Source organism: Rhinolophus sinicus, chromosome 3, assembly GCF_057876585.1.
Source record: "Rhinolophus sinicus isolate RSI-liver-muscle chromosome 3, RSI-T2T, whole genome shotgun sequence".
NCBI lineage: Eukaryota > Metazoa > Chordata > Mammalia > Chiroptera > Rhinolophidae > Rhinolophus > Rhinolophus sinicus.
In genome coordinates this window covers 179007758-179022984 of record NC_142503.1, presented here as the reverse complement: position 1 = coordinate 179022984, position 15227 = coordinate 179007758, and the positions used below count along the sequence as shown (strand labels likewise).

Sequence of the window (15227 nt, the reverse complement as noted above, 5' to 3'; positions counted from 1 at the left end):
TCTTCTGAAGGTAAACTATGTGTCCATATCTATCCTAAATATTTTACCTGTATTTTGTAATTTCTTTCTCACCAAAACTCCATGTTCGGTATTATTATTCTCATGTGACAGATGTGGGACGTGAGCCTCAGAGACTTACGGGAACTTGCCCGAGGTCTAACAGTTATTAACAGTTATCAGCAGAGCAAACTTGAACCCAGGTCTATATGACTCTAAAGTTCATGTTCTTTCCACAAGACCATGCCACCTGCCTGGGTACACTGGAAAGTAATTTCTGGTGAATGGAAAATTTGAACCATAGCATTCAAGAGAAGGAAGAAATGTACAAAGAGATAATGGATTAAAAAGGAACAGTCACCGACAACAGGAAAAGGACTGTTGACTTCACGATCTGACAGCAACAGAGAAAGAACACTTGACAGTCTAAATGGCCGGAGCAGAGACTTTGTTTTCTTCTCTTTTTTCACTTAGCTCTGACGAAACAACCATGGAGTGAAGAGTGCTTCATGACCAGAAAAGACAGTGACAAAGTAGAACATTGCAAAGAACAGCGAGAGTCAAAGAATTCAACATGTAAAAAGCTGGCTGAACAAAACCAGAAGGGCTCCGTGTCACATCAGCAGAGCGCACGTACATAACTACTAGACAGAGGCCTTGCTCATGCACGGGCTATTGCAACCGATGACAATTCCAGCAATAAGCCGAGATGGACGAGAGTTACAATTGGGGAAAAGGAGAGTAAGGTTGGAATTACGTATCAAAAAGATCCTTCTTTGGAGGCAAATTCTGAAGGTTATGAAATAAGACTTTTAATGTTCTCCTTAAGTAGATTAGTTCAAGAGATACTTATAACGTAAGCTCTTTGAAGTCAACAGCCTTGGATTGTGTGTGGGGGGGCAGAGGTAGTGTTTGTTTGACATGGAGAGCAGCTATCACACTTAGGTAGTTACTTGCTAAATATAAAACATTAAATATCAGAGTTTTGAATTCTACCAGACACCAAAACTCATGTTACAGAACCACATTAACCAGTTACCAAATACTAGACAAGACAACCAGTTAAATCTTTTTTTCATTTCTTGAATTCATATAGGCCATGTAAATCACTTCATCAAAAACAGTACCTGAGGAAGTTACAATTCAAGCTTCTGGGCTTACCAGAAACTGCATCAGAGAGCACAAATGCCAAAATATATATATATTGGAACTAATAGTTGCAAGTGACACACTTATGTATGAAATATCTACATCGCTCATATTAAAGCATCAAATAGCAGAAGCAGGACTCTCACTGCTACCCTAACACTTCAAAAAGATGTTAAAAAAAATCTGCATGGAAGAAAGCAACGGTTAATCTCAAATACTGCTAACTAGCGCGGTAAGAAGACAGATGCTGATCATAAGAAGTGGAGATAAAATATTTTGTCTTTATTTAGTAGATAGCATCTGAGACATTAACTATAGCAGAGTTTCTAAGATTCATAAAACTGCAAATCACTACATATAACAAATGCCATCTGTTGAGAAACTCGAATACTGCCCAATACCCAATGTGAAAACGTTTCCAGTATTAAACTACTGACAATAAGATGTCTGAACAAAAGAAAGGTTACTTGTGAACTACTGGTACTTCCTTTCTGGAATATTTTGGTCAAAGCAATAGATATGCCTCTAAACCATGCTCATCATTTCAATTCTACTGCCTCCATCACAACATAATCACTATCAGGAAAAGAGGATCCATAAATTCCTGCAACCTCTACTCTTAGAGTCTCTATCCCAAAAGACCTCTGTGCATTCATTTTCATGCACTCTATTTTATGTTATTAAACTGTTCAAAAAGCAGGTGCATAAAATATGTACTGTGAAAGACTAAAGCTAAAAGACTTTCCATTTGAGGAATGGAAATAAAAATTTGAATGAAGTCTCCAAATGATCCAGAACTTACCTGTTTGGGATTTGATGACTGAAACTGTGCAGATACTGGACGCTATAAAAGACAGAAAAATGGAATAAAGCCTTATCTTCTCCTAACATGCCTGTATTTTCCAACTCCTACATCTGTGATATAAAAAAGGAAAAGATGATCTCCGTGCAGAAACCAAAAGGAAGAGACCTACGCTTTGTGCTTGGAATATTCGAGCATTTATTTTTCACACTGCTTTCTCCAATGGCACATCTAACTCAGTTTCACCTTCTTACCACTGAGGACACAATCCTACTTTCACGTACTGAAGACCCTGACGTTAACTGCTCCCTCTGATAAATGTGTTGAACACAGTGAGCAAAGGTAATCTATAGTTTCTTTAGCCTTTAATAAATGTCCTATAGGCCACTTATGGATGAGGTCATGCTTTTACCTACCAGGTAGCAAAACAAATGGTGATCGATTCGCTATGATTTGCAAAGAGTCACCAATAAAAGCTGACAGAGAAGCTAAGAAAAGGGATAAATTCATCCAATACTGACACACAGCGACCCCTAGACTGCAACTTGGCAGCAACTTTGTGAAAGCTGCCACAATCCTTTATACACAACGCTGTGGCTCTTGCCACAGATACTGCAGGAAAACAATTTGCAAAGGAACGCGACTGCCTAAGTTCAGTTTTCCTAAGGCACCTAGGTTAATCCTCTACTTTTTCTTATTAAAAGTTAAAGCAAACCCTTTGATCTGTGATGATGGACTGATCGCATACACCCTTACTGCCTGGTTTTACTGCTAACCCAGCACCCCTTAAAATACAGTACACCCTGTTCTACATCATGACACTGTCTAGCGCGGGAGGTCACAGGTAGGCAGACCATGGACGGAACCCAGCACAGAGACGTGTTATGTTTGCTCTTAATGATCAACTATTGAACTAGTTGCCGATATTTTAAAGCAAGATTTCTGATTTCTCTTGACAGTAGGGAAACCTGACAACACTTGGCTCACACGCATACCTGGCAAAGATCAGCTAGAGCACACGAATAACATACCTAGCTGCCCCTTTTTATAGGGGGCATTCACTCTCCAGTCTCCTGCAGTCACATCACTCAGCTGTATTACACCTGGCCCGATTTCCTCATTTACACTGTCTGCCTGCAGCCCCTGCAGGCACTTGAGTTTGCAAACCCTGTTCTGATGAAGCTATCTGAGTAAATAACATGACCTGCGCTTGGCAGGCAGAAATAGCACTCCTCTAAATGAGACCAGCAAGCAAAAGGAAGGAGAGGAGAAAAAGGAATGGGAGGAGAAGGGAGGAGACAAGGGATTAGTGCAGGGTGGGAGTGGAAATGGGAGAGGAAGGGACAGGGACAAGGAAAAGAGGGAGAGAAGAAGCTGTTTCTACCTTCAAAGAGCTTACAAGCCAGCACAAGGGAACTGGACAATTTAAAAGCAACAAAGCAGTGAATGCAAAACAATGTAACAGAGAACAAGTAAATAATAACGAAATGAAAAGTAAAAGTCATGACAGAGTGGGATGGATTTAATAGGAAACAATCTCCAAACTTCTGAGCAGGTGAGGTAATCAATCCAGATGTGGAGAGAGGAGGAAGGTGGACTTTCTAGGGAAGAAGAAATGTTAAAGGCAAAGAAACAGGAGTGAAAACTAGCCAGATCTAGACAGGCAGGCCTGATTAGATGGTGGAAATGAGCAGAGAGAATGATTAGCTGATTGGCTTCACTGGAACAAAAATGCAGAGCACACAAAGACTGCAGCAGCGCTTGATCAAATGATGATGTTTCAGACACGCACACGTTTCCGAAGGCATTTCATCTCATTTAAGCTCTATCAACACCTCATCACCACTGAGGGTTCTTTTGAAGAGAGTCAGTTGTAGAAAAGATATTATTTCAATTGAGCATCTTATTTATGAAGCCAGTCTGAAGATCAAAAAGAATGTGACAGAGTAATGATGAAGAATTTGTAGGCTCCCTCTCTGTGCTTTGTTTACAATTATAGCAATTTTTTTGGGGGAGGGTGATTTTTAAAAAGAGAGAGAAAGGGGAAAAAATGGGAAAAGAATTTTAAAAAAAAAAGGCAGAGAGTAAGTTCATCTGTAAGCATTGAAAGCGTGAGCTATTAGCCACAGCTGAATATAACGGCCTGCTGTCTAGAATGATCCCCAAATTCTCCTGCTCTAAGTGACCTCATATCCGTGGAAGTTCAGCTCACTCATTTGCATCAGCCTCCACTTTCCAGTAAGCCTCCGTTGGGTTCCCGGCTGCTGAATTTGCTTACCTGAGGTTTCTGGAAAGGGTTACGCTTGGAAGACTCAAAGGTGGGATAAATTGGCCGCGTTGATGCCCGCTGGGCAGGATCTTGGCACACAAATCCTGAATGGGAAATGGGAAACGTTAAAACCTGCCATTTTCTAAGAAATTAGCAGGTTTAGCCGCACCTTTTCTTTAGATGTACTAACTCAGTTTCACTGTCATAAATATTACAGAGATCCATCCTCAAAAGGATTAGACAGGACTCTCCCATATACGTTCTCCACTTGAACTCGAACCACCATAACTGGAGAGAACAAGAAAGGAAGATATGCAGATAAATCAACCTTCCTTGTTGGGGAGTTGAAATGTGATTCTGATGGAAGAAAGAGACGTCGAGTTTTGATGAACTTCAGGGCAAAGGTGCAAACCACCATTTAGAAACATACAGTTGCTAATAAAAACAAATTATTAAAAAGTGACTTCCTGGATAGTAACTGGGAAATGATGTTTTTATCGGGACAATCCAGAAGCAAGTGAGGAGTCTTGTCCTGTTACAGGATCCACTTCTGGAACTGCTGAAGGTGGTCTACTGGCAACTTTCAAAATGGGTTTTGCAGCTGATCTATTGCTTAAGAAATTAGGTTTGGGCAAATTTCACTTATATCCTAAAAAGAAGCAGATTCCCGACAAAGGAAAATAGCTAAGTTTTACAGCATATGCTGGTACACCAAGTACTAGTTCATTTCAAACATATTTTATTACGTCTTTTTAGGGTACTTTTTAACAACAACAAACCCACACTATACCCCCCTGACTGCCCATCTCCATTTCACAGGTCTGGCTTATCTACTCCAAAGGGGATGTCTTCCTTGCGCTGCTGCAATGATAACTCTTTCAGCTAGAACTACCACAGAAGATCTTATTGACACCAGTAGAGCCTGTCCAGCAGAAGTACAGCCCGTCTCCTTTGTAACAAAGCTTCTTCAGTGGGTCTCACCATCCGAGCTCAGAGAAAAATATACTTTCTCCAGCTCTGTACTTAACACTCTTCCTCAGCTCCTAAGTCCTGTGCCCAGGAATTAGGTCTCAGCCCTAGTTGTGGTTCAACCTCAGGACAGGATGGAGCCAGGGGGAGTAGAAACACATAAACACTTCCCTGAAAATATAATTTTTTTAGTACAAAACATCCAGCATATCCAGCATGGCTTAGGAACTGCCAGTTGGCAACACCTAGAGAGCCTGAGAAAATGGACGCGCTGGGTAACTTTTATGTGAGTTTTCAGAAAACACTAGTACTCACCTACAACAGTGAACATGTCGGAAATCATACTGGCTTTAATCTTTAGGTCCAGAGGTGCATCACTGACAGAACAGAGAAAGAAAAGAGCAATCGATAATTTTATAGGTTAACAGAATAGCTGCCCCTAACGGGCCCCAATACAGCAAAGCTTCCAAATGTCAATGAGCTGCAACACATAAAGCACAGCAAATCCGTGGAAAAAGAAATCTGGGCAAAGATACTAGAAATAAAAGCCCGGTGTTAAACTCATCCTCTGTAAGGCAGGCCCAGCACCAAGGCATTAACTCCCTGACGTGCAATCCTTTTATTCCAGAGGTCTTGTGCAATTAATTCCCACTTTGCACAAGTCAAGAATACTGCTTCATTATCACTGTGGATTTCAGAGGTTCCTGCACGAGTGCGCCCACCCTTCAAATCCTTTTTTACTGCTGCAGTAGTCAAAACACATTCACACATAACAGAAGAAACTTTGGCCATCTTTGTACTTTTTCAAAGGCCTCATTTTCTGTTCTAAATCAATCTTTTTAAGCTTACAGGCTTGTAAATGAGGGCAAAAAAGTGCAAGCTATACCAAAGTATCACCAGATGCTGCAGCAGGAACCCACATGCAAACAGAACAACAGGGACAGAAAGCTGGAGGCCGCCCTGTGGCGGTGACAGCCATCTTGGCTGTGGTGTGGAGGTGTGTCTCCATGAACCAGATCACTCTGGCTGCTGGGCCCAAAACACCATGCTGGGGATCTCTAACACTGTATGATGTACCGTGCTGGGAAATCTGCGAAACGCTGACTGAACAAAAATGTAACACAACATCTGAAGCATGTGTACTATCTAGCTCCACACCTTATTACTGGGGTTAAGCCAAACTCCCACCCCACAAAGTAGTCAACTTGTCTTTATCCGGTTGCTTGGCATTTTGCCAATATTTCTCATCCTTAAAAATGCAGCAGCTGGGTGGTCTCTGGAATAAATCTCTAGCTGTTTAGAGAAGTATATAGCGAACAAACTCTGGCTGTAGCTGCAGATATGAGCACAATATTCTCTGGTATAGAAAAACAAATTTCTTTCCTTCTTCAGAATAATAAGTTTAAAAAAAATTTTTAATTGTTTCAAGTTTTAGACTTTAATCTCAGATGGACACCAGAACATGAACAGGTCAAAAGGACCAGCTATTATATACAGTACCGTAGGCCCCAGCTCTATATCTTTATAGTATATGTGGACTTCAGTCTGTATAAACCTTTTATAATAAAGACAATAATGTATTTATTTATATTCATGCATTTCTTTAGCCTTAGCAGAACACCGACAAATGACAGAGACAGAGACAGAGAGAGAGAGAGAGAGAGAACAGGGGGATGAAAATGAATGCAAGAAGCATCCTTTAAAAGCCTAATAAGACGGTAAACATAGAGCACAAATTCACTAGTTAAGACAGGGATCCCTGATTGCTACATGGACGTTGACAACATACCACAAATCCCCCATATTTAGAAATTCAAGACATCTCTATCTAAGACCTGGGGGTGGGGGGGTCTCCTAGTGCCAAGAAAAATGACCCCCCCCAAAAAAAAAAGGGGGTTTGGTGCTACTCATTGGAGGTTTATCCTTCTCTAATAGATGGAACGACTACTTACCAGGCCAAAGAAGGAGAGAGATTCACTTCCAACAACCATGGCTTCAGAGTGGAATCTATGAGCACGTCAAAGCCATAGAGTTCTAGAAATACAATGTAATACAACACACAAAATCATTTTCCATGTCACAGCCAACGATCTGGAAGATTCAATCCAGTCAACTTCCATCAGAGGCCTAGAAACTTGCTGAGTATAAGTAATAAGTGGAAGTAGAAGCAAAGATTCTAAGTTCAAAAGAAATTAATCAAGCTCTAGAGATAGTATGAAAACAATGCTATAAAATGCCACTGTTTTTATCATCTACTCTACTGACATTGCTAAGTTCTACACAGAAAGTGTCCTTACTCTAGAGGCTAACAAGCATGGTTCTGCTGTGCTTACAGAGGAAAAAAGGTTGGGAAAAGGATGGCAACAAGTGCATCCAATGTCAGCGCTACTTTGGGCTTGTTCTGGATTGCCCCCCCCCCCCCCCACTGCACTCTGCAAACAGAAACATCTACTGAAGGTATCTCTCTAGGATCCTCCCATCACATTTTCTTAAAACAAGATCTTGCTATTGCAACCTAGGTCAAGAAGTCACCTAAGTGCAAAATATATTTATTCTGTCCCCTCCCCTATGGTTTCAATTTCCCTTTGAAGACAACAAATAAAATGCACTGGCCCAAAAAGGAGAGAGCCAGTGGCCGCAGAGCAGGACTGTAACAAGCCATATTGTATCACTAATATTATTTCAGCCATGTTGCACCTCCAGGATGGAGCCAGAGATCAAATTTCCACTGCTTCTGGATTCTTGACTGATTCTCTCCCCTTCACTCCCCAACTGTTGCAAAGAGCAAAGCAAGAACCATCAGCAAGCTTTTCTCCCAGAATGCAGGGGTGAGAGGCCAACTGTGGAACCTAACCTGGCAACCTTTACTCTCGTTAGTATGAGACCCTCTCCATGGTCATTCTTGGTATACAGTTATCAAGTGTATCAGACTTTCAGAATTCCCACTCATTCCCAAATATCCTACTGCCTCCCCCACACTGTTTATACCTTCTTTCCAGGAGAAAAGACTAGCTTCCCTTACAATTCAACCCGAGGTCACAGGCCACAGCTCACACGCACAGAACACAACCAGCTATTTTCAAGAAATTAATTTTGAAACAAATTTCTTTACTGTAAGGATTTTCCCATTTCTCAATCCTCTCAGAAACATAAAAAAATAAATGCAGGCTTCTGAAGAGATGGTGCTTAAGACTCTCTTCTAGAACAGGAAGTCTGATGTAATACCAAGAATCCCAGAATAGGCATCAGAAAACCTGGGTCCTCCTCATGACTCGACCGTGGATTCACTGCAGAACTTGGGGACATCATTTCTCTGATCTTTCTTTAGCATCCTTCGGTCTCTCTGAGCTCCCTATTAGTCACCATTTATCAACATCATCAGTATGCTCAGAATTCCTATTTATATAATATGGATCCAGGTAGACGTTCATATTCAGATTCTCTCTCGTGTTTCCATGAGTCAGTTGGCTTCCATAGTACTTATTTAGGATTCCATTTAATTTGCAAAAATAATCACAAACGGTAAGAGTCTGAGTTGGGATTCACCTTCACATAACGACACAAAAAACACATATTATCTATACTTTAAAATGTAAAGAAAGTCCCTTCGCCTATCTTCTGTTGTTAACAAATCCATAGCTGTTACAGCCACAGGATGTTCCCCTTTCAATCTGAGAAAAATCTTTTGTGATACGGCACTACAGTAAATGAGGCATTTAAATGGAAAAACCTAACAGCGAAATCCACAAGTCCATGTTAATATCACACAAGCGAGAGAGAATTTAATGTGAGTCTGATTCAAGAAAAATAACATTCTCTTCAGTGTTTAAAAGCTGAAGCACATGATTCAACTGTTTCATAAAGTGGTGATACTACTGACAATAACAGTATGAGTAACAGGGTGAGAGTAATAATGGATGCATATATTAATCAGATTTGCAGAATTAGCCACAAAGGAAGACAAACGGAAATCAGAATAACAATCACTGAGATCCATTAAGCAGCCAACACATTTACCTAACTATTTCCCAAATTAAGAGGCACATTCCAAGAATCTCAGTTGAAAGGCTGAGAGGTAACATTCTGGGAAGTTAAAAAAAAAAGAAAAAGAAAAAATGACTGAAAGAGAGAAAACATCCTTTACAGTAACAACTTAATTTTCACTCGGGTGAATAAAACCTGTCAGTGCTAAACAATTTCATAATCAGCTTTAAATCTGTATCTCCAGGCTTGGATCTACTACCATTTAAGAGTGGGATAAATATGTGACAGCATTACAGTAAGGTGCAAAGCCCAGCTCACCTGTGAGGCTGGATCTGGGGTAGAGAAACGGGGTGAAAAGAGCATTTCGTATCAGGTTTATTTCTTAAAATAATCAACTCAGCTTGAGAAAAATAATTTGGGTCTTTGGCAGGCTACCAGAGTCCTTATAACCCTTTTAACTTATGATTGGTCTTTTCTGTGGATATTAAAGGTTTTACAAAGTAAGACGTAAGTTGTACTGAGAATATCAAACTGCCTCACCTTTTAATGCTGTGTTTTAGCAGCAGTATCTAGAATTTCAAACACTCAGTATCCAGGATGACCCCGTCGGTGTTCCTGTCATCTAAGGATCGGGCAAGCTAGGCTTTTCCAGCCCTGAGAGCTACTCTTTTTGTTCCTCTGTGTTGCCTTCATTATGACAGTAAGAGCAAGTATTTTCGAAGAACTGTTGCTACCACCTTCATCAACAGTTTCCTCAGGAAAATTTTCTTCGGTGAGAAATAGTTCCTTCAGCGCCCAGCCAAATCAAAACAAACTTGAAACTTACACTAGTGGATGGTAAGTAGCTTGACTCCACTTCCTACTTTACATTAGAAACCTTATCTCCCTACTTCTTTAATGCAGCTTCTGGGGGAAAAATGTCATCTACACTTAACCGCCTTCCCTTTCTTCATGCCTATTCCCTCCCCAACTCCTAAGAAACTGCTTCTGCACCCACTCTCTAATAATGACTGTTCTCACTATGATCACCAAACACTGCCTTACTGCTAAACCCAAGCACCTGAAACTGTTGACCGGGACCCCCTACTTATTGGAACTTTCTTCACCCTTGTTTCTAGGACACTGCTCTCTGCTGATTCTCCTCCTCCTTCCTCTCCTTCTTTCATTCCTTCTCTTCTGCCCAGCTATTCACTGGTAGGTTTGCTCAGGGGGGCATCCTCAGGTCTCTTTCCTTCTCAATTCTACTTCTCTTCTTGAGAATCACATGTATTCTCATGGCTGCAATTAATATTATGATGATGATAGTCAAATCTACATCTTTAGTCAAGTGTCTCCTGGACACCAAATCCATTAATTCCATCTGCCTTCTAGACAACTTCACTAGGATATCCCACAGGGACTCAACCCTCAACAAAACACAACTTGTTATCTTCCCCCAAAACCTGTTTGGCTTCCCATTATTCTTCAACTTGGAAAACAGTAACCCATCCACCAGTCTCCAAAGCTGGAAACACTCTCTTCACTACCTCCCAAATCCAACACATCACCAAATCTCTTCTCTCTGTTTCTCTTTAATCCAACCTTCTATTATTATTACCTTCTGAGGTGTAATTCACAAAAAATGAAATGGATAGATCTTAAGGGTACAATTTGATGAGTTTTGATAATTGGATACATCTATGTAACCCACGCTCATATCAATCCACACAGAACATCTCCATCACCCCAGAAATATCCTTCACATTTCTTCCTGGTAAACACTCTGTTCCCCACATCATACCCTCAGTCACTATTCTTATTTCTTCCATCATAGATTAGTTTTATCTATTCTAAAACTTCATATAAATGGAAGCACACAGTATATACCCTTTGAGTCTGGCTTCTTTCATTTAGCATGTTTTTGGTGGTTCATCCAACTATCATTGTTCCTTGTTTTAAGACAGATTTATTGAGGTTTGTTTACATACAATAAAATTTACCCATTTAAATTGTACAGTTTGATGAGTTGTGACAAATGCATAGTTGTTTAACCGCCACCACACTCAAGATACAGAACAATTCTATTACAAACATTCCTGTGTCCCTTTGTAGTCAATCCTTACTCCCTATCCACCAGCAACCACTGATTTGATTTCTGCCTGTTCCAGAAAGTCAAATAAATGGAATCATGCAGTATTTAGCCTTTTCAGAGTGGCTTCACTTGGCATGGAGCTTTTGAGATTCATCTATGCTATTACATGTATCAGCAGTATAGCTCATTCCTTTTGTTACTGAGTTGTATTCCAATTTATGGACACACAATTTATTTCTCCATTCAACAGCTGATAGACATTTGTGTCACATCCATTATTTGGTGATTATGAATAAAGCTGCTATAAACATTCGCGTAAGGTATTTGTGTGAACACTTGGTTTCATTTTTCTTGGGTAAACACCTGTGAGTTGGATTGCTGGGCCACATGAGAAGTGTATATTATCACTGCATACTTCTTACCTCCCAAATCATTTCCCGAGCACTGGTCTCTCCCCACTGTAGTCCATTCTCCACATGGCCATCAGAATTACCTTTCTAAGACTTAAATCTAACAGACAGAGACGGGCAATGAATTGGTCCAGCAACAGGCACTGTTGACAGGATGGTTCCTGGAGGATTTTCAATTAGTCACTTCTAGTAATGTTGAATAGTTTTCCATTTGTTGTAATTCTATCATACCAAGCTTTGGGTCAAATCATGATAAATGTTAAAGAAAACAGTAGTAATCCTATTGCTGCCCTGTTAAAAAAACTCCAGTGGCTGTCTGTTGTCTACAGGATGAATTTAAACATGTCAGGCCTTTGCCACTGAGCCCCAATCTACTTCCATAACCTTATCTCCTGCCAACCAACCCCATCCTAGGCAGACTATATCTAGTTACAATGAACTTTTCATTAAAAAAAAAGAAACACATTCTACCTTGACACTGTTCTTTGCATGTCATATTCCCTCTGCTAGGAATGGCTTTCCCTGGCTCCCACAGGCATAGCTGGTAACTCTGGTGTATTCCAAGAACACTTGAGTCACTCTACTACTTGTACTGTCGTTTATCATATTTCATGTCTGCCCCTCCCCACTACTCCAGGGCAGAGGCCATGTCTCATTCATCGTTATATACCAAACAGCCTACACCATAAAAAGCACACAAGAAGCAATCAAGAAATTCTGAAAGAAAAAAAAAAAGGAAAGAAAAAAAATTTTTAAGTGAAAAACACTACATTTTTTGAGAAAGACAAAATAATTTGCAGCTACTCCCCCAAAATAATTCAGCTCACAGGACTTGATATAGTCATAAGAAAGCCACCAATCATAAAGAAAATAAAGAGAAATTCTTATTAAGATTTTGACATATTGAGGGAAAACTTGATAAAAGATGGTCTAGGAAGGGAGGAGGGAGAAACGATTTGATAGAGAAAATAATAACGCATCCAAAGGCCTAAGAGATTACTAAGCATGTCACACCACTAATTCTGGAATCAATCCACTAACCCTCCCCAGAAAGAAAGTCCCAGCTGAAGCTGTAATCCCTTAGGCAGTGGAAAGTGCTGACATTAGCCAGTACACGCTGTCAGTCAAATGTTATTGTATAAAGGAAGTTCTTTTCACCTTGGCTTTGGATTTGAGTTGAAAACCTAAGGAGGAAGTCTTTATCTGGGGTCCAGAAGGAGAACTGGGAAAAAAGCAGATCAAGGTCTGACAGGAAAATGAACTAAATAAAAAGAAAAAGCCCAGAGCCAATTTGTTAACTAGTCCAATAAATCAGGATGGTATCTGGCTACCACATGTAAAGGTAGAATTGAAAGGATTATCTAGGACTAAGTGCTGTTGATTAGAGTAGAAAGAGTGCCCCTTTTCAGGCCAGATCAGCTAGAAAGGTATCATTTTTCCTGAGATCTAGTTACAGGAGAGCAGAAGGAGAATCCAGGACACGGGGCATGCCAAAAGTGGCCGGACACATCAAAACTTGTGTGGGTGGAGAAAGAACCAGAAGGACCTGCCTCTCACAAGTTATTGAACCTCTCTGAATCTATTAAACATGAATAACAAATACCTGTTAAGAGGACTAACGGAAATAACCAAAGAAGAGTGCTTGACAAACAGTAGGTATTTCTACTAATTCCCTTCTAAACAGGAGCATGGGATGAACCAGAAAAAGAGACCATCTCAAAAAGTGAACTGTTTGATGACTTTCATTCTTTTGGTTGTTGTTGTACAAGTAGTTTACGTACATTATTGGAGAATGTATACTGCCTGCTTTCATTCCTTGAAACAAATATTTACGGACATTCTCCCTTTAAGAACGTCAGTTTACCCTGTGAAATGGTCTAGAACAATAGCAATAAAAGGCCAAAACAGCATTCGCTTAACAAAGAGAGGTATACTGAGCGTGGTGTGTCTTGAGCAAAGATGTCACTGGGTTTCTGCCCTAACTAAGCCAGTTTCATGGCATGACGGCTGGTTCCTACGATCCCAGGCGAGAGAGGAACAGGGTGAGAGCCTGTCACTTAGCCATCTTCACACACACAGATAAAACCACTGTCAGCAGTAGCATCTTTAAAGGACAGCTAACATCCTGTTGTTTTTGGCTGTTTTTTCCAACTGGTCAAAAAATCTGTTCTCATAGCCAGCTATCTCACAGTGTCAATTTCCTAAGTATATTTAAAGGGTTGCTGTTTAAGCATATATTTCATGTGGTACCACGTTTTCATAATCCTGAAAGCAGTAAAAATTAGATTGCCTGCCCTGTTCAAAAAACTGTTCTGCCCTGTTCAATAAAACTCTGTTTTATTGGGAGAGGCATCAAAAATTCCATAAATCAAGAGTCTGTGATCAAGATGCCTTGATTGCCAAAACCCATCTTCTGACGCCTTTTCTGCAAGCTGAGTCTCTTTCCTCTGAGTTCTCTCACTCACTAGCTCTGGAACCTGAAGTAAGAGTCTTAATTTCTCAGGATCTCAATTTCTTTACACAGACTAATTATTCTCAGGTCCTTTCCAGATGTACAAATCTATGGAAAAAAACATTAAATGGCTAAGTTTCAAGTAGTTTGTGAAAATCCCTAAGTCTGCATTAAATGCTAATAATACAATGCAGGTATATGTATATATCAGTCCATGTAAAATTTGCTTTGAGAGGAACAAACTCATAATCTACAGCCTTGCACACAGCAGAAACTGAACAAAAAGTTAAATGCAAAAATAAACAGATGAATGGGAATACTGAAGGTACCTGGAAACACAGCTGGACGTGAGAAAGGTGGTAGGGTGAGAAAGAAATCATAGGACAGAAACACTTAGATAGTAATGGAATGCTTCTGGCAAGGACCCACAATGTGGAAGGGCAGAAACAGCAACCAAAAGAATATAGTGAACCCCATCACTGGACTATTGGCTTCCTCTAAAAGCACCAATGCTCTGTTCAAGCCAAATTCTTCTGGGAAGCTCTCAATTCCTGTTTACTCTAAAACAAATGAAAAAGAAAAGAAAGAAACCAGCTTATTCCTTGTAACTTAAAACCCAGGGGAGGTTAGGAATCACTGGGAGGGAAAGAGAGTCACACAAATATACACACGTTTACAAAATCCTATCTGCTGGGGGGAGGTTCATGAAGCACACAAAATCCCAGGGCTGACAGGAAGTGGAATTAGAACCACAAAAGCCAAGAAGACAGTCAACAACTTAAAAAACTCCAGATGCACTCAGTTTATTAAAACTGAACACAAGTAAGGAGGGAGAAAGGAGACCCATGGACCTAGGGGGCATTTCACTGAGTCAGAGAAAGTCACTACTTATTTCACATGAGAACTTCGACTGCCATTAAAGAGATTCTTGAAGAATCTTTAAGAAATTCTTAAGTATCCAAAAGGCAATCAAGCAATGAAACAAAATAGAAAAGGAAACATTCAGAAAAGCTTGTGATGAGTTCTGGAACAAAGATTCTTATACCAAGAAATTTACCCTCGCATAAAAGCCAAGTAGACGTGGAAAAGACACTTGTATTTATTTTCTAGTCTAGGAAGGTTTT

At 40.2% G+C, this 15227-nt stretch overlaps 1 protein-coding gene across 17 annotated transcripts in view; it reads right to left on the bottom strand.

Moving 5' to 3' along the window:
- Positions 1-15227, bottom strand: part of TTLL5 (tubulin tyrosine ligase like 5) — a 241367-nt gene that overhangs the window by 170766 nt on the left and 55374 nt on the right. For 13 of the 17 annotated variants that reach the window (XR_012494588.2, XM_074327187.2, XM_074327192.2 and 10 more), the window contains 4 exons: positions 7139-7220; positions 5502-5563; positions 4227-4321; positions 1949-1990 (listed from right to left, as the gene is read on the bottom strand). Coding sequence is in view for 16 of the 17 variants with exons in the window: in XM_074327187.2 (XP_074183288.2) it covers positions 1949-1990; positions 4227-4321; positions 5502-5563; positions 7139-7220 (281 nt within the window). In the remaining variant the exon portion in view is untranslated. The remainder of the gene's footprint in view (positions 1-1948; positions 1991-4226; positions 4322-5501; positions 5564-7138; positions 7221-15227) is intronic. The other 4 variants (XM_074327191.2, XM_019733592.3, XM_074327194.2 and 1 more) reach the window with 1 other exon arrangement.